Here is a 20,853-nt window from a genome sequence, read left to right as displayed (position 1 = left end):
TCGACAAGCTGGCTAAACAGGCTATCTGTGAACCGGCCCTGGAGATTGGCCTTTCGGAACGTGATCTCCAGTCAGTATTGCGGCAGAAAGTCCTTGGTACCTGGGGTGATGAATGGTGCACCCTGCCTTCACCCAACAAACTTCGGGTCATCTAGGAGACTACAGGTGTGTGGCACTCCTCCATGCGAGCCTCTTGCAATGAATCAGTTGTTCTGTACCGGCTACACATTGGCCACACCTGCTGATGCACGGTCATTTATTGCACTGCGAGAACCCACCTCTATGTTGCTGCAGATCAGCGTTGGCAGTGGTCTACATTTTGTGGGACTGTCCGCTTTTAACTACGCTCGGACAGACATTTGCACTGCCTGCTCTTTTAACAGGTGACTCGGCAATGGCAGTCTTAGTTTTGAGTTTTATTCGAGCAGGGGCCTTTTATCGCTCAATCTGAGGGTGTGTCTCTTGTGTGTTGAGTCTGGCCTTTGACCTACAGTTTTAGATTGAGGTTTTTAGTGTCTCTCTTGGTGATTGGCTACTCCTCCCCCCCCCCCCCCCCCCCCCATGGTCACCAACTACTGAATAGCTCTGTGTGCTTTTAATTCCTTTTTTTCCTGGTCTTTGTCTATGTCTTTCTTGTTCTGTGTCGTCCCTTGTTATCTCCGTTGCTTGCTTTTATTCCTTGTGGCTGTTTGGTGGTCGTGGGAAAAGGGACCAATGACATTTGAAGTCTGGTCCCTTCATCCCCACAAACAAACCAACCAACCAACCAGATCAACCATGCTTATCTCTCCAGTCACTCACCACCTCCCAAAGTCCCACTGTCCAGTCAAAGAGGAGCCTTCCCCTCATGACTCAGTAGCACCCTGGACTGAAGCAAATGACTCACATTCCCCACCAGGGTTTCAGCTACCTCTCGCAATAAGGAATGTCCTACCCACTACCCTTCCCACCCCATCCCACATTGGTATTCCGTCGCCCACCAAACATACACAATATACTCGTCCATCTTTACAAAACCCTTGCTCCCAAACCCTTACCTCGTGGCTCATATCTTTGTAATATACCTAGATGTAAGGCCTGTCCCATCATATATCCTCCCACCACCACCTACTCCAGTTTGGTCACAGTCACCACCTATCCCATCAAAGGCAGGGCTACCTGTGAAACGTCATTTGATGTACAAGCTAAGCTGCCCCACTGTGCTGCATTCTATGTGGGCATGACAACCGATACAAGCTGTCTGTCTGCATGAATGGCCACCAACAAACTGTGACTAAGAAACAGCTGGGCCCCATCATTCCCGAGCATGCCACCCAACATAATATTCTTCACTTCAGTGACTGCTTTACAGCCTGTGCCATCTGGGTCCTTCCCCTCAACACCAGCTTTTCTGAAATGCACAGGTGGGAACTTTCACTGCATTATATCCTACGTTCCCGTAACGCTCCTCGCCTCAACCTTCTTTAGTCATTGTCCTTACCCACCCAGCCCTTCCCTGTTTCCATTCCACCACTACACAGCCCTCTAGTGCACCAACACACACACACACACACACACACACACACACACACAGTCTTTTTACCTCTCTCCTAATGTCTACTAATCCCCCCTCCCCAACCTCCCCACCTCTGTCCTCTGTCTAACCTCCCGACTACACTTAGCTGCCCTACCCCGTCTCCAACTTACCTCTGTATGCTCCCACAAGTGGCGCTTTACTGTTCCTCATGCCTAACCTGCTATTCCTCCCCACCCCCAGCCTCCTCATCACCCCCACCACCTAGTTGTGTCTCCCATAAAGTGTGGGAGTCTGGGAAGTGTTTGGTGATATGAACTGGGAGAGGAAAGATTCAATGTTGAGATTTGATTGGTTTTGTTTGGAGCTATTGGTGGCAAAAATTGTTCCAATGTAGAGCTATATTTTCCACACAGCATTTTATGTGGACATGACCACCAACTGGCTGCCTTCCCAAATGAATCGCTACTGTCAATCTGTGGCCGAGAGATGAGGTAACCATTCAATGGCACAATGTGCTGCTGACTGCAATGTGCTAGATTTCAATGGCTGCCTCACAATCCATGCCATCTGGATCCTTCCACCCAACACCAGCTTCTCTGAATTATGTAGATGGGAATGGTCCTATCATTACATCCTATGATTGTGAAATCCTCCTGGCTACAATATCTGCTGATCCCTACTCCAAAACTCGCTTACACTCCTGCCCCTTGACCTTAATTTCGTTCATCCTGCACCCATACGCTCTCTTCCCCCAAATGCCTCCTTCTCAAACTCCCTCACACAAACTACAACCACCATGTCACCATGCACAGTTCACAACTCTCTCTGCCTGCAGTAAAATGAGTCCACTGGTGCTGTGCCGCATCCTATCCTGCACAGATGCTGCCTCTCCCTCACAGTAATCAACCACCCTTACCCAACCTTCCATCCCGCTCCTCACTTTCTTTTTCATGTCACCTACTCCACCGCCACAACCCAGTCGAGCTGCAGTGCTAGCACAATGCAGCCAGCATGGACAAACAACGTAGCCACATAGGTGTACGTATGTGCTTATATGTATGTGTGTACACTCTAGCTCTGAAAAATTATTTGTCCGCATGTTAGTTGTCAGTCTCAATTATATACTTTTTGATAACTCAGTTCATAAACTATTTAGTGAGTTGTTATTCTTACTCTTTAAACTAAAAGTTTGGTAGTGAAATAATAATAACCACCACCACCCCCACCACATCATAGTAATCGGTATTCAACATCCGTTGCTGAACAGAGGTCTCCTCTAGAACACTCCACATATTACATTCTTCATCAGTATGTATCCATTTCGGTCCTATATTTGTTTTTCTGATGGCATTACTCTACCCCATTGTTGTTAGACTTCGTAGGTAAACATTTTTATTTTAGATGAAATCAGATAATTTATTGTAATCACATTTTATATATGTTGCTTCGTATACAGACTGGTAAAATATTGTACGTTAAGTAATACGTGAAATGAATGAAAGCAAAGAGTGTGAAGTGCAAACCAGGCCAGGAAGCTGCTCTACACAGTCATGTTTATGAATATCTTTACACACGTCACATGTGGCACTCCTGCGCTCTCCACAGTTATTTAATCACCTTGTAGACTGTATTTTCTAGATGACCATAAAAGAAAAAGTGTACACCTGAAAAGAATTGCCTCTTCCGCCCACCAATCTGAAAATAAATTGTCCTTTCATATCTTACTATTGGAGGATTTTTTATAGGTAGCGTGTATATGACTGACATCTGTACAAAAGTACATTTATTATAACAAAACTGAAATATTTATTAAGAAAGGCTATAATTAGTCTTCTTTCAAAGTTTCTTCAACAAAGAAACAAGAATCAAACACGGGTTATTCAGCTATGCTACACTACACATCCAAACTTGGCTGTCATCAACAGCACAATTGATGAAGTCAGTACAGATTTTCCATTGGCCAGTAATGCATATTTCACAAATTTATATTCCCACAATATATGAACACAGTTTATCAGTAAACAATATTTTCTGCGCAAAATTATCGTGCAGGAGAAATAGTATGCATAATGACAAAAATTACTGCTAAGTATCTCTTGACTTGGTGAAAGATGGAATGAGTATGAAGAATATGCAAAATGATTTTTAATAGCTAGGAGACATAATTGGCTGATAGTACTTACTTCGAGGATGTGAAATTCCAGGTACTGTTGATAGGTAGTAGGGAAAAACTATGTCTGGCTTTCAGAAAGTATGTATTACTTCTGTGTGGATGAAAAAGGGATTTGTTGAAAAAGAAGAGGAGGTCATGCAGACTTCATGTTGAGAAGGGATCTACATAATGAAATTCTACAATTGGAACACACTGAAGCGTCAAAGAAACTGGTATAGGTATGCGTATTAAATAGAGGGATATGTAAACAGGCAGAACATGGCGCTGCGATTGGCAACACCTATATAAGACAAGTGTCTAACGCAGTTGATAGATCAGTTACTGCTTCTACAATGGCAGGTTATCAAGATTTAAATGAGTTTGAGCGTTGTGTTACAGTCAGCACACGAGTAATGAGACACATCATCTCCGAGGTAGCAATGAAGTGGGGATTTTCATGTACGACCATTTCACGAGTGTACCGTGAATATCAGGAATCCAGTAAAACATCATATCTCCAACATCACTGTGGATGGAAAAAGATCCTGCAAGAATGGGACCAACAAAGACTGAAGAGAATGGTTCAACATGACAGAAGTGCCACCCTTGTGCAGATTGCTGCAGATTTCAGTGTTGGGCCATCAACAAGTGTCAGCGTGTCAACCATTCAGCGCAATGACGTCGATGTGAGGTTTCGAAGCCGAAAGCTGAGTAATGTACACTTGATGACTGCACAACAAAAAGCTTTACGCCTCACCTTGACCTGTCAAAACTGTCATTGGACTGTTGATGACTGAAACAGTTTGCCTGGTTGGAAAAGTCTCATTCCAAATTGTATCGAGCGGATAGACGTGTATGGGTATGGAGACAACATCCTAAATCCATGGACCCTGCATGTCAGCAGGGGACTGTTAAAGCTGGTGGAGACTCTATAATGGTGTGGGGTGTTTGCAGTTCAAATGATACGGGACCACTGATACGTCTAGATATGATTCTGACAGATGACATCCATTCATGTCCGTTTTGCATTCCAATGGACTTGGGCAAGTCTAACAAGACAATGTGACACCACACATGTCCAGAATTGCTACAGAGTGGCTCCAGGAATAATCTTCTGAGTTTAAACACTTCTGCTGGTCACCAAATTCCCCATACATGAACATTATTGAGCATATCTGGGATGCCTTGCAACATGCTGTTCAGAAGAGATTTCCACCCCCTCATACTCTTGTGGATTCATGGTGTCGATTCCCTCCAGCACTACTTCAGACATTAGTCGAGTCCATGGCACGTTGTGCTGTGGCACTTCTGCATGCGGGAACCCTACATGATATTGGGCGGGTATACCAGTTTCTTTGTATAGGCGTGCGCGCGCGCACACACACACACACACACACACACACACACACACACACACACACACACACACACGTTTGCACTTCAAGCAACCAGTGACGAAAGGAAAAGAAAGTTTCAGGAGTGTATTAAAATTCAGAATGAAAGGCTGTCAATGATGACATTGCTATCACACTGTAAATTGAGAGTAAACCACAGAAAGATCAACGTAATGAGGAATATGAGAGATGAGATTAATGATAAACGTAGCAGCAAAACTGGGAATATGAAGTAGACAAAGTGAAGGAATTATGGTACCTTGGAAGCAAAATAATGTATGGCAGACAAAGCAAGGACTACATCAAAACCGATTAGCACAGACAAAGAGGGTGTTCCTGGCCAAAAGACGTCTACTAGTATAAAACATTAGCTTTAATTTGAGAAAGAAAATTCTTAGAGTGTAACTTTGAGCACATCATTGTATGGAAGTGAATCGCGAACTGTGGGTTAGCTAGAAGAGAAGAGAACCGAAGTATTTGGGATGTGGTGCTATAGAAGGATGTTGAAAATTGGTGGACTGATAAGAAGTGAGGAGGTTCTCCACAGAATTGGTGAGGAGAGGAATATGGGGAAACATTAACAAGAATATGTGCCAGTTGGTAGGGCATGTGTCAAGACATAAAAGGAGTAACTTCCTTGGTAGCTGAGGAAGTGTAGAGGGTAAAAACTGTAGGGGAAAGGAGAGATTGGAAAAATATCCAACAAATACCTGAGGACATTGAGTGCAGGGCCACTCTGAGGTGAAGGGGTTGGCACATGGGAGGAGTTTGTGGCAGGCCGCATCAAATCACTCAGAAGACTAACCAAAAATAAAATAAAATAAATACTGTTCATTAAGTTATTCATTCTACTTATGTAATCTTCAACAGTCTTCTGTATCGTTACACTTCAAAAGCTTCTAACCTGTTCTTGTCTGAAATATTTATCATCCACATTTCACTTCCATACGTTGCTGCACTCCAGCAAATACCTTCAGCGAAGACCTCATAACTCTTTAAAGTTAGCTTTTGGCCAATAAGGTGTTTGTCAGAAATAAACACACACACACACACACACACACACACACACACACAAAATGCAACTCTCACACACATGACCACCGTCTCTGGCAGCTGGAGCCAGACTAAGAGCCTCAGTTTATTGTGGGAGAGGCAACAAGGCAGAGGGGGCAGGGGGTGTATGGAGGAGGCTGGGGTGGGGAGGGGGAGGTATGCAGGGTAGGGGTGAGGAACGGTAAAGTGCTGCTGGGAGCATGCTGGGACAAGGTGGAAAGCAAGGCAGCTAAGTGCAGTCGCGAGGTTAGGTGGATGGAGAGTAGGAGCAGAACAGGAGAGAAGTAAAAAGACTGGGTGCATCAATGGATTGAGAGCTGTGTAATGATAGAGGAGCTAGATGGGTAAGGACAATGATTTACCAAGGTTGAGACCAGGAGGGTTACGAGAACATAGGATATATTGCAGGGAAAGTTCCCACTTACGATATTCAGAAAAGCTGGTGTTTATGGGAAGCATCCAGATGGCACTGGCTGTGAAGCAGTCATTGAAATGAAGGACGTCATGTTGGGCGGCATGCTCAGCAACAGAGTGGTTTAGTTGTTTCTTGGCTACTGTTTGTCGTTGACCGTTCATTCAGACAGACAGCTTGTTGGTTATCCTGCCCACAGTAGAATGCAGCACAGTGGTTGCAGCTTAACTTGTAGATCACATGATTGGTTTCACAGATAGCCTTGCCTTTGATGGGATAGGTGATGTTTGTGACAAGACTGGAGTATGGGTGATGGGAGGCTGTATGGGACAGTACTGGGATTCATCCTGGATTTTCCATTGTTTGAATTTAAATTAGATGTTGACATCTTTAATGCTTACGCTGCAGCTGCCAATCTCCATTTTATTACTTTTAGGGTCTCATTTCTTAATCAAATTACCTCAGCATTGCCTGCTTTAATTATTCTGTATTCCATTACCCTTGTTTTACTTTTTGTGATGTTTACCTTACAACCTCTTTTCAAATTATTATCTATTCCATTCAGCTGATCTTCCAAGTCCTTTGCCACCTCGGACAGTAGTAGAATGTCTTCAGCAAACCTCAATGTTTTTATTTCTTCACTTCACTTTACAAATTTCTCTTTGATTTCTTTTACTGCTTACTCAGTATTCAGATGGAATAACATGCAGGATAGGCTACAACTGCATATCACTCCTTTCTCAACTACTGCTTGCCTGTCGTCCTTTGACTCTTGTAACAGTAGCCTGGGTTCTGCAGAAGCTGTAGGTAACCTTTCAGCATGCCGTATTTTATCCCTGCTACCTTCGCAATTTTAAAGAGTGTGTTCCATTCAGTATTATTTAAATTTACAAGTACTACAAGTTTGAGTTTTTACCTTTCGTCAGTTTATCATCTAAGACACGTTGAAGTGCATACATTCTCCCAGTTACTATTCAACCATTTCACATTATATGGTAGGCTTTCAACACAAATTCTTACTACAACACCTAAAAGGAAACAGCTGACACAATCACGGAACCACTCGCACTCAAAGGTTGTTCAAAATTGTTTCTCGCTAAACTGTAGGTTTTATCTTGCTATATTTTATTTGTTATGGAACAGACAGTTAATAATTCCAACCACAGAAAATGTTTTCATTCATGGGAGGGCTTTTCCAGTCATCTTACGAGTTCCTATGGCATTGCATATATTCATTTTCGCTACTGTGCAATTCGGTTTAATCGATGTATGTTGCGTGAAACAAATTATCTGACATATGATTCTACAGATTTAAATGCAAATGTTTGCTGGAAGACCCAGTTTAATCCAAGCATTAGTTGGACTAATGCTTGTACATCCCTGAGTTAGATTGAACATAATTATAATGACACATATTCCAGTCTGCATGATTACTTATAACACACTGATAATAGTGGCACTGTCAGTTGAAATCTAGATCTGCAATGCAATAAAAAGACAGATGACATTACAACCGGTGCTGATCCTCTTTCTGTCCTGGATTGCATCACAGTTGTGGGGGCAATTGTTCCCATGGAATCGAATATGATGAAGTTTCTACTTTGGTATCAAGTGTACAACCTTCATGATTTTTTTTTAAACAGTCATACATTTCTCGGAAGACAAAAATGATAGAATTGTAATAAAAAACACAGATCTCCCACAAAACAAAAACATGATTCATCCATATGCTCTGTTTGTTCCTATTAATCCTCGTCTAGCTATTAGCGAGTTTTGCAGATGTTGCTGTAACTCTTGCACTGTCGTGGTATTCCACTTTCCTTTGCATACGGTTAGGATTAACTGTCTGATTATTGGAATAGCTTTCAAAAGAGAGGTGTAGTTTTCAGTTGAGATTTCATGTGTTACCAATTTAAAAGGCTCCAGTGCACTTACACAGTCATTCAAAATTCACCAGTCATCAGCTGTGAGGTTCTGAATACCTGAATACACAGGGCTGCAATGCATTCCTTTTCCTCCAGTAGGCATTGTAGCATATGAAACATACTGTTCCATCTGGGTTTTGTTTCCTGAATTAATTTGAATACAGGTTTTTCATTAGATCCTTGATCTTAAGAAGTTTTTCATGAACATAGCTAATTGTTTTAAAATAACTGGCCTTTTCCCTCGTAATGCGGAGCTCACTGTTGCTGTTCAAAGAACTTTTCACAGCAAAGTTGACGGTGTGTACTAAACAGGAAATCTATTGCATATATATGCTGTCACTGTGAATAATCTGTGTGTTTAATAATATCATGTTATTGGCATTGTCAGTTGTGATGCTTACAACTTTGTTTTCAGTGTACCATTTTGGAATCACATTATCTAATGCTTGACTAATATTTAGCACTGTCTGTTTTTCTGGGAAACAGAATGTCTCAAGAGCTAAAGCTTTCAGGTGTCAGTCACTGTTAACGAAATGACCCGTTACAGCCATATGTGCCTCACAGTTCAGTGAGACCCAAATATTGGTCAGTAAAGAAACACAGGTAGAATATTTCATTTCCAAGTTTCTAGCGTCTTGTTCTGTATGGCTATTTCCTTAAGTCATGTAGCACATTTTTTGGTATTGAGTATTTTGGGTCCAGCGGTGCAACAAAACATTGAAAACCAATGTCCTGTATTACAGAGAGAAGTTTAAAATCATCTGTTATCATGGCCTCTGGTGTTATATCTAGTTCCTGTTGTCATTTGGTTCCCCCTTTGAAGTGAAACAAAAGATGTAGAGCACTGCTCCAGCAAGGAGATAAATTTTGCTCAAAAACTAGTCCAATAAAATTACATATTGTACCGTACTGAAGTGTCGAAAGTTGTGATTTTGGAGTTGCTTGTTATCAGTCTGGTTTAAAAATCCAACTTCAGCAGCTGCTGCAGGCACTGTCCAACCTTTCATATGGAGTTCCCTTTTTATGTGATTTGGATGAATAACGTACATACCTGCGTATTTTGTCTGACTCACATTATTAGAAGAATGAGCATCTTTACCCATGAACATTGGTGTTCATTTGCTCGATAAATTGTGAAATTTAAGATGTCTGGTCATGCCTGTTGTAGTTTTTGAAATGTTACAGAGCTTTTTAGAACAAACATTGCCATAAATATTATCTCCATCCTATGTAAAATAATAGTGGCTCCACGACTTTAGTTTTTGTGTAGCCTTACTTATTTGTCCCACAACTTTATTCAAATGAAACCTGAGACATTCGAGTCATGAGCACAGCGAGCTGCGAATGTGTTTGTGTAGTATCAGCATTCACTTCAAATAACAACCCTGGCACTTGTTGTCAGCACAACAACATGCACCGCTGTGCCATTTCTCATTAGATTCTTAAGAATTACTTGAGAAGTAGAAGCTCAAGGAACTCTCAGTGTGCTGAAGTCACCATTCCATCCTTACTCTGAGGCTTGAAGGTATTGCAGTAATGAATACCGCATTATACTGTCCAGTTGAGGGAGGAAATTGATGTATCTAAAAGGGCAGTCATAGAAACAAGATAGTAAAATATCTGTATAAGGAAGGTACCGGTGACTGAAACCTTGGATAACAATAAAAACTTTAATTTATCAACAAAAGAAGGAAATACAAAAAGTTCATGGAAAGAAGGGAATAAAGTAATATAACTCACTTAGGAATTAAATCAATAGGAAACACAGGGAAGCTAAAGGAAAAAAAATAGCTTCAAGAAAAATGTGAACAAATTGCAAAGGAAGTGGTTGTCGGAAGGTTAAATTTAGTGTAAAGAAAGGCCAGATAACTTTCAGAGAAGTTAAAAGCATAAATGGCTACGCTGAATGCAAATGGAATTCCACTGTTAAATGGAGAGGAGAGGTTGGAGAGGTGAAAAAGAGTATATTAAAGGCCTCTATGATGGGGAGAGGAATCACCTATTGACATGAGAGAAGAAAAATCGAATGTCAATTTGAAAGACATAAAGGTTGACAGAGCTTTGTAGAACTTACTATTAAACAAAACAGAAGGGATAGACAGCATTCCTTCAGAATTTCTAAAATCATTGGGGAAATTGGTAGCCAAATGATTATTCATATTAGTGTATAGAATCTATTAGACTGGGTCTTGTCATTGGACTTTTGGAAGAGTATCATCTACACAATCCTAAAGGCAGTAAACACAGATAAATTTGAGAAACGTCCATAGCTAGCACAACTGCTCATGCATCAAAGTTTCTGGCCAGAATAAAATACAGAGGATTGGAAAAGAACATTAATCAACTGTTATGTGCCCATCAGTTCAGTCTAGGAAAGGTAAAGGTGGTTGTTATGTTGTGCTTGATAATAGAGGCTAGATACTTTCGTAAGATTTGTGGAACCAGCAAAACATTTGATAATGTATAAATGAAGATCTTTGAAACCCTCAGAAAAATAGGTGTAATGTGGAAGCAAATATGAATAATATATGCTATGTGGAAAAACCAAGAGAGAACAATAAGAATAGTAGACCAAAACAGAAATCCTTGGATTAAAAATAATATAAAGCAGGTGTGCAGTCTGTCCAACATGTGCATCAAAGAAGCAATGATAAAAACAAATATAATGTTCAAGAATGGGAGTAAAATTCAGGGTGAAAGGATATCAATGATAAGACTCATTGATGACATTGCCATCTTCAGTGAAATGGGAGAAGAATTACATGATGTGATGTGTTGAGTGGAATGAACAGTATAATGAGCACATGCTATAGATTGAGAGTAAACTGAAGAAATACAGAAGTAAGGAGGAGCAGCAGAAATTAGATTATCGATAAACTTAACATGGGAATTGGGGCACGGAAGTACCTCTTTGCCTGTTGTCTTAGAAGCAAAATAATAGGCAAGATGCACTGCAAGAATCTTAGAAGCAGAGTAGTATAGGCAAAGAACATTCTTTGCTAAAAGAAGCCTAAAAGTATCAAACATTGGCCTTTATTTGAGGAATAAATTTCTGAAAATATGTGATCGTGAATAATGGAATGTGTAAAAACCAGAGAAAAAGAATGAAAGCATTTAAGGTGTGGTGTTACAGAAGAATGGTGAAAAATGAATGGACTGATCAGATAAGAAATGAAGAGGTTCTCTGCTTAGTCATGGAGGAATGATATTTGTGGGAAACAGTAACAAGGAGAAGGAACAGGGTGATAGGACATATGCAGATACATCAGGGAGTAGTTTCCATGGTACTATCAGCAGTCGTAGAAGCCAAAAATTGTAATGTAAGACAAAGATAGGAATATATATAAAGGAAATTTTGTGTGTTTATTTACAATAAAAAGAAAGCCTTCTTTGGCTATTAATCACAGTGACAGAAAAAAATTATACTTTACAGAGAATGTAAGCTCACAGTCAGCAAATATTCATGTGTACTCCATAATTTCATGGGGTACTGGGAGGAAGTACAGTGATATGCATTCTAATATCTGATACCACCATCAGAATGCAAAACCATTTCATTGGCACAATAGAGCTGTTTTTCATACATTTTGTACATTGTACAAGAAAAGTAATCTGTACTGTCATGAATAAAAACACATAAGAGAACTCGGTGCCTCAGTAGCAAATGGGTGAAGTAGTAAAGCAATAAGAATGAAACAGTTTACATTAGTAGTGGTAGAAAGGGAAGATTTATTTATTTTAATGACATGCATATTCATTTGAAGCAAGGATGTGGAATAAGTCAAAGAGTGTACAAATGTAAATTACATAAAATATTTAACAAGGGAAAGTGCAGTTAATTTAAAGAGTTGTAGGGAAAATAAAAACATCAATCCAGGACAAAACAGAAGCAAAGTGGGACAAAAGAAGACATAAAAGTATGAGCACATGTTGTAAAACAGTAAATAAAACAAAATATTGAAAATATGCACATAAAAAGTTTTATCAAGTAAATACATCTTTATTTTATTTTTAAGTAATGCACTGTTTGTAAGTAGACTTCTGATGTTATTCAGCAATGAATTAAATGTTTTAATACTGGAATGCTTCACACCTTTCTGTAGCAAAGTTTTAGGTTTTTGAAAACCGTTATGATGCTTCTTATATTGTGATCACAATACATCTTACGTCATCATCGGGAGATACAAAACTGGCATTCTGCAGATTGGAGAGTGGAATGTTAGAGCACTTAATCAGGTAGGTAGGTAGGTAGTTTAGAAAATTTAGAAAGGGAAAGGGCAAGGGCTAGCTCAAAGTCACATATAGTGAGAGCTAGTGAATTTTGGTGGTGGGAGGAACAGGTGAATACAGGGTTATAGCCACAAAATCAAATACGGGTGATGGAGGGGTGGGTTTAATAATTAATAAGAAAATAGGAATGTGGTAAGCTACTATTAACAGCACATTGAATGCATTATCATAGGCAAGGTAGACATGAAGCCGAAACCTAACACAGAAGTACACGTTTACAGGCTAACTAGCTCCACAGATGATGGAGAGATTGAAGAAATGTATGATGAGATAAAATAAATTATTCAGGTAGTTAAAGGAGGTGAAAATTTAATTGTAATGGGAGAATGGAACTCAATATTAGGAAAAGGAAGACAAAGAAAAATAGTAGGTGAATATGTACGCGGAGAAAGGAATGAAAGAGAAAGTGGCCTAGTAGAATTTAGCACAGACCGAATTGTAAACAAGGTTGTATATGTGGAAGAGGCCTGGAGACTCCAGAAGCTTTCAGATTGATTATATAACAGTAAGACAGAGTATTAGGAAGCAGATTTTAAATTTTGACATTTCCATGGCAGATTGGCACTCTGACCACAATTTATTGGTTATAGACTGTAGATTGAAACTGAAGAAATTGGAAAAAGATAGGAAATTAAGGAGGTGGGACCTGGATAAGTTGAAATAACCAGAGGTTGTTGAGATTTTCGGAGGAAGTGTTGTGGATCTATTGACTAGAACAGTAGAAAGGAATTCAGCAGAAGACAAATGGGTAGCTTGAATAGATGAAATAGTGAAGGCAGCAGAGGAACAGGTAGGTAATAATATAAGGCGTAGTAGAAATCCTTGGATAACACAAGAGATATTGAATTTAATTGATGAGAAGAGAAAATATAAAGCTATATCAAATGAAGCAAGTGAAAGAGAATAAAAATATTTAAAAGATGAGATTGACAGGAAGTGCAAAATTGCAAAGCAAGGCTGGATGGAGGACAAATGTAAGGATTTAGAAGCATATTTCTCAAGGGGGAAGGTAGATACCATGTACAGGAAAACGAAGAGGCCTTTGGAGAAAAGGGAAGCAGCTGTATAAATATCAAAAGCTCAGATGGGAAACGTACTAACAAAAGAAGGGCAAGCTGAAAGGTGGAAGGAGTATATAGAGGATCTATCCAAGGGAGATAAACTAGAAGGCAAGGTTTTAGAAGGAGCAGAGGGACACAAAAGGGAAGCAGTGATTGAGAACGAAGTGAGACAGTGTTGTAGCCTATCTTTGTTGTTGTTGTTGTTCAATCTGTATACCAAGCAAGCAGTAAAGGAAACAAAAATTTGGAGTAGGAATTAAAGTCCAGGAAAAAGAAATAAAAACTCTATGAGGTTTGCTGATGACATTGTAATTCTGTCAGATACAACAAAGGACTTGGAAGAGCAGTTGAATGGAATGAGTACTGTCTTGAAAGGATGATATAGGATGAACGTCAACAAAAGCAGATTGAAGATAATAGAATGTAGTCAAATTAAATCAGGTGATGATGAGGGAATTACATTAGGAAATGAGACACTTAAAGCAGTAGATGAGTTTTGCTATTTGGGCAGCAAAATAACTGATGATGGTTGAAGTAGAGAGGATATAAAATGTAGACTGGCAATGGCAGAGAAAGTGTTGCTGAAGAAGAAAACTTTGTTAACATCAAGTATGTAGATTTAAGGCTCAGGAAGTCTTTTTCTGAAAGTGTTTGTATGGAGTGTAGCCATGTATAGAAGTGAAACATGGATGATAAACGGTTTACACAGGAAGAGAATAGAAAATTTTGAAATGTGGTGCTACAGAAAGATGCTGAAGATTAGATGGGTAGATCACATGAGTAATGAGGAGGTACTGAATAGAATTAGGGAGAAAAGAAATTTGTGGCACAACCTGACTAGAAGAAGGGGTTGTTTCGTAGGACACATTCTGAGACATCAAGGGATCACCAATTTAGTAATTGAGGGAAGCATGTAGGGTACAAATGGTCGAGGGAGACAAAGAGACGAATGCAGTAAGTAGCTTTGGAAGGATATATATTGCAATAGTTATTTGGAGATGAAGAGGCTGGCACAGGGTGGAGTAGCATAGAGAGCTGCATTAAACCAGTCTTAGGACTGAGACCACCATCACAACAACAATACATTTTATTATTTCATAGTGCTTCAGCTTATAGTGCAACAAATACGAGGGTGAATCAAATGAAAACCTTAAATATTTTTAAAAAATATTATTTACTGTGCAGAAGTGGTACAAAGCTGTATAACTTTTCAACATAATCTCCTCAATGCTCAATGCAAGTCCTCCAGTGCTTACAAAGAGCATAAATTCCTTTAGGAAAAAATTGTTTTGATAGTCCGCGCAACCACTCATGTACCGCATGGCGTACCTCTTTATCAGAATGGAACTTCTTTCCTCCCATTGCATCTTTGAGTGGTCCAGGCATATGGAAATCACTTGGGGAAGTTCTGGTGAGTATGGTGGATGAGGAAGACATGCAAAATGCAGGTCTGTAATTGTTGCAACTATTGTATGGGCAGTGTGGGTCCTTGCATTGTCATGTTGCAAAAGGACACCTGCTGCTGACAGCAATCCACGTAGCTTTGATTTGATTGCAGGCCACAGATGATTTTTTAGGAGATCTGTGTGTGATGCACTGGTGACAGTGGTCCCTCTAGACATGTAATGCTCCAGAATGTTGCCTTTTTCTTCCCAAAAGAGAGTCAGCATAACCTTCCCTGCTGATGGTTCTGCTTGAAACTTCTTTGGGTTTGGTGATGAGGAATGGTGTCATTCCTTGCTTGCTCTCTTCGTTTCTGGTTGGTGGAAGTGAACCCAGGTTTTGTCCCCAGTAACAATTCTTGCAAGGAAGCAATCACCTTCTCATTCCAAGCGCTGAAGAAGTGCTTCACAAGCATCAACTTGTCGTTCTCTCATTTCAGGAGTCAGCTGCTGTGACACCCATCTTGCAGACACCTTGTGAAACTGGAGCACATCATGCACAATGTGGTGTGCTGACCCACGGCTAATCTGTAAACATGCTGCAATGTCATTCAGTGTCATTTGGCGGTTTTCCTTCACTATGGCTTCACTGCTGCAATGTTCTGTGGAGTCACAATTTGTTGTGCCTGACTTGACGAGGAGCATCTTCCACTGAAGTCACACCATTTGCGAACTTCCTACTCCATTTGTAGACTTTCTGCTGTGACAAACATGCATCACCGTACTGAACCTGCATTCGTCGATGAATTTCAATAGGTTTCACACCTTCACTACACAAAAACCGAATAACAGAACGTTGTTCTTCCCTGGTGCAAGTCGCAAGTGGGACGGCCATCTTTATACTGATACTGCGATGGTATGTGTGCATCTGCACTATGCTGCCACGTACAGGCCATTCTGCACGCTGTTTGTAGCACCAACTTACAGGATAACAGCGCGAAATTTAAATTTTCCATTACAAATTTAAGGTTTTCATTTGACTCACTCTCGTATATTTTGAAGCTGTAGTTAGTAGTCAGTGTCACAAGCTTCTTAGAGAGAGAGAGAGAGAGAGAGAGAGAGAGAGAGAGAGAGAGAGAGAGAGAGAGTGGGGGGGGGGGGGGGGGATTGTGTGTAATAGTTTTGCCTACATATTATAGTTATCAGTATTCTAGAAATATCTTTATTCCTTCTCCATTTGTATCCTCTCTGCAAAGAAAAATAATACCTGCCCTTGCTGATCTATTTTCAATTACAGCTGAGAATCCAGACAGCTTCTTTATTCGAACCACAACATGGTGAAATGTTGTTGTCATTGCTAGACACCCATTTCACTGAACTATGCTACATATAAAATCAAACAATTCAGTAAATGTTCAGGTGCAGTCTCTGTGGGAAAGGATGATTACATTTATGGAGGATGCCTTGCTGTAATCGTGTCAAGACTGAATATGAAACAAGTCTTACAGTTATGAAAGTAATAACTTTCGTAATGTCAATCAGTACATTGAACTGATCAGAAAGATTTCATTGTATCAGTCTGAATATTTGTGTGCATACAGGAAATGGTGACGGGAGCTCAGTGGAGGATGAGAAAGCACACCATGGAAGTGCAACTCTACCTGGTGGATGCAGTTTAACATCCACACATGCCTCATCGTTGCGATTTCCTTCAGATGAAAATTCAGAGTGCAGCTCTGTGACCAGTGAGAGCTTACCTGCAGGAGGTGGTCACCAGTTGCCACAGTCTCCTCCTCCCCATCAGCCTGCAGCACACCACACTCCGCAGGTTTCATATTCTAATCTGGAATCTATCCTACAAGAGCTACATGAGCGTGGTGAAGACTGTGAGCGGCTTCGTGAAGAGCTGGAAACATTGAAGGTATTTTTGTCATCTTTTTTCTCTCTCCACTATCCACAAATTGCTTTTTGGCTACTGAATTCCTGTAAGAATAGTTATTCTTTCAGGATTTCTGTTATAATTGCTTGTAAGCACTAAAAGAAACTCAGTTGCATCGCAATAATGGAAAACGCATGAAATAATAAATTATTTATCAGAAAAAAAATTTAAATGTAGCTTAAATTTATGAAAGAAGTCTTATTATACAACAGCTCTGCTGTAATTTCTGCACAGCATTTTGTTTGTGTGTGACCATCAACCAGTTTTCCAACCAAATTGATGGCCACTACCAAACTATGGTAAAGAGCAGAGTTGACCACCATTGACAGTGCAGGTTTCTCAGCACAACATATTCTGTTTAAATGGCTGCTTCACAACCTGTGCTATCTGGATTCTGGATCCCCCCCCCCTCCCTTGCACCATCTTCTCTGACATATGTAGATAAGATTTGTCCATGCAACACATCCTTTGGCCTTGTATCATCTGATCTCAAACTCCACTAGCCCCTGTCCCACTCCCACCTCCAATTGTGACCTGTAAGCCTAACTTCACTTCTCCTGTACTAACACCATCCTGTCCATGGCCACCTCTTCCTCTAGTCTACATTTGTCCTCCCAATTGAGATGTTTGTATTTTCCCACCTCCGCGTTGCAAATTTTTTTTTTGTGTGAAATGCCCAGTCGATGCGCTGTTGTTTTCACATCAATTCTACCAACATTGAGAGTTGTTTAGTTCTCGGGGTTTTGTAGAATTCCTGGATTCATGTCTCGTCGCTGTGCAGCCTATGAAAAGGATTGCGGAAGACTCCCAAATAAATTCCAAAGTACAGTGCAGTTTTAATACCAATATATTTCCAGGACTCTGGTGTCCGAGCCTGGTGAACTGTACCAGTTACATCACATGTACCCAAAGTTGACATCAAACGACGCAGTGTTCACAACAATCAACAAACGAGTGAGCCTACAATACATTTGCTCGCAACCCTAGCCAAAAAACGAGTGCTCCAAGGCACCTGCGTGACCTCTATTTATACTTTTGTTAACAATTACCTACAATGAAAATTACAATTTTATGTAAAATCACAATTAAAAGTTAAACCGAATATGAGATACACATTGCTAAAAATTGACAATCTCAGTGCTGAACAAGGTGAACCTATTTTCAACTTAGTTAAGAGTTAATATAACATTTTCTGACTAATTATGTTACAGGTAACAAATACATTTCTAAATTTGTGTATAACAAATCAACTAGTGCCTGAATTTTAGTGCTAACATATATCGGAGATTCAATTAACATCCTTTATTTATATGTTCTATTTAATTCGCTGTAGTAATTTTATAATGATAGGTTTACTGGTACATCATGACCATGTGCTCTATTTCTTTCGATTAGTTACAGTATTAATTTCACATTTATATTGTGTTTCTCACATAAGAACAATGTTAAATGCTTTTGGCACATTCAAAATACACACGGTGGCTTTTACACATATGGTTTCAGCAAAGCTTCATTTTCAAATTATATGTATACTGAAATAGTGGTTATTTTTGTATGTAATTTGGAAACAGGTCACTTTACAATTGGACAATTAGGACTGGTGTTTATCTTTAATGTTCTCCGAGGGGTTGTGATAGGTAGCAATGAGATACAGTAATATTTCAATACCTCCCGAAGAGTTTTGCCTAGCCTGATAGACGAAACTCTTCTCATAGAAATATTAGTGTGATTGGTGTAATACAGTACTAGTTGGACAAAATAACACAAACTGCATATATTTTAAAAGGTACAAAATTGAATCATGAAACTTTACATACAGATAAATTTTCCAAATAGCTACAAACATGTACTTCAAGAAAACAAGAATTGGAAATATGAGATTACAAAGAAATTTCCAAACTTTTACAAAATCAATATTTACATCAAATTTTCTAAATGAATGTTTTTCCAAAACTATCACTTCTAGAGCGTCCTTGTTTTTGTCACTTCTAGAGCGTCCATTAATTTTCCCTCCTTCAAACACTCAAACACAACTAAGCTGACAAATTACAAATTTGCTTGAATTGATTATGTTGCCCTTTTAAAGTTTCCACGTGACATGTTCTAGAATAATATTATCATATAAAAGACAGAAGAATAAAATTTATCTTAACAGTTTGCAATACCATAAAATATTTTACAAATCTTATCAAACATGAATGTACAAAATTATATTTGTATATTTATATTGTGAGAGTATAGAAACTGTTCATTTATATCCAATCCGGGTTGTTGTCACAAGTATCTGAATATACTACGTATAGTCAATATTTCTTGGCTTTGTATATCAAATGCAATAATATTTCAAAATGTTTACCAGACATCCAGAAAGTCAGATCAAATTAACACTGTGAAACGGCTTCAAGATTTTATAAATTGTGAGAAAATAAGTAATATGTCAATAAAATTCCTGAAAGTGGCAAGATGCACTTAAGCAAGTGCAAATGCAATTGTGCTATAGTTAGCAACCTCGCAGTAAGGAAATTTTATAAAAAATATCCAGAACCTTGTCACATGGCATCTTATATTTCATTCCGTCAAAGTCCTCAGTCTGTATATTAAAGTTGTCATTTCCTATCCCTCAATACCAAACTAGTCTCCAGATTGTGTCTTGCGAGATGCGAGTAGTGTAAAATAATAGTTTTTCAATGTGATTTGTGTGCTATGTGTTGTCATAGTTGTTCAAAAATAACTCTCAATTGTAATTTCACATCAGCATTTCCTTCAATCAAAATGTATAAGAGTTCTATTTCATGTGATTCTAATGATTCATTAGTTCTGTTATGTGTGACTGCACAGTACCATCATCATCACAATCCTCTCAATTAAATGAATCATCAAAACCATTAATGCCACCAACCATTTCAGCAGCATTGCATATCATATAGCCTAAACCCATCATCATCATCATCATCATCGTAATCATCCAAATACCCCTACAAAAATGCAAGCCATAACAAACCATCTTCCATCAATAAACCGTAAACATCAATTCATGTGAATCAGAATCAGGAGTGAGTCTGCAACCTCAAATCCTTAACACAAATGCAAATCACATCATCACTTACCTTATTTCAAGACAATCCTCAACAATTCATATCAATTTCAACATCTCTCTCGTGTGTACATAACTGAGTGAAACATGTATATAGTATATCATGGCGATAGTCCCTTCTTAACAGCATAAATCACTTCAAACCTTTCATAAATCATAATGTCTTTCAACATCTCATGTGGTGTTATATATAGTAACACACAAATTCAGTTGTCAATCGTATAATGGTATGAGAAGCAGAACATAGTAATTCCTTCCTTGTGGATAACCTATATAAGATAAAAACAGTGAAAAGATGTATATAGTTCTTCTTAACTGCACAAAGATACCATAAAATCTTTAAGTATGTATTAATAAGCTTAGTGTATCTTCACACAGTCCACCTTTCATTTCTGCATAAGCTGATATAAACACAGTATGGTCTGTTGTCTGTAAAGATGTGTAACTGTTCCTCACTAGAAATACATATTGGTTTTTCCTGGCAAATCATAGTCCTCACATATCAGTAATAGTCACAATCGGTAGGATGTAAATGTCAAATTATCAATACATCTGATGATGCAGATTACTCAATCAAACCAAAATGTATCTTATACTACAAATTAAATCACATGAAAATATCTTACATAACAAAT

The 20,853-nt window shown here is 39.1% G+C and overlaps 1 protein-coding gene across 4 annotated transcripts in view; it reads left to right on the top strand.

The window, feature by feature from the left end:
• The window catches only part of LOC124794778 (transmembrane and coiled-coil domains protein 2-like), a 189,678-nt gene that overhangs the window by 127,088 nt on the left and 41,737 nt on the right, over window positions 1-20,853 (top strand). For all 4 annotated transcript variants that reach the window (XM_047258412.1, XM_047258414.1, XM_047258413.1 and 1 more), the window contains one exon: window positions 16,787-17,106. In XM_047258412.1, the coding sequence (XP_047114368.1) occupies window positions 16,787-17,106 (320 nt within the window). The remainder of the gene's footprint in view (window positions 1-16,786; window positions 17,107-20,853) is intronic.

This window comes from Schistocerca piceifrons, chromosome 4 (genome assembly GCF_021461385.2).
Source record: "Schistocerca piceifrons isolate TAMUIC-IGC-003096 chromosome 4, iqSchPice1.1, whole genome shotgun sequence".
In the NCBI taxonomy this organism is placed as follows: domain Eukaryota; kingdom Metazoa; phylum Arthropoda; class Insecta; order Orthoptera; family Acrididae; genus Schistocerca; species Schistocerca piceifrons.
This window is presented reverse-complemented; position numbering and strand designations above follow the sequence as displayed.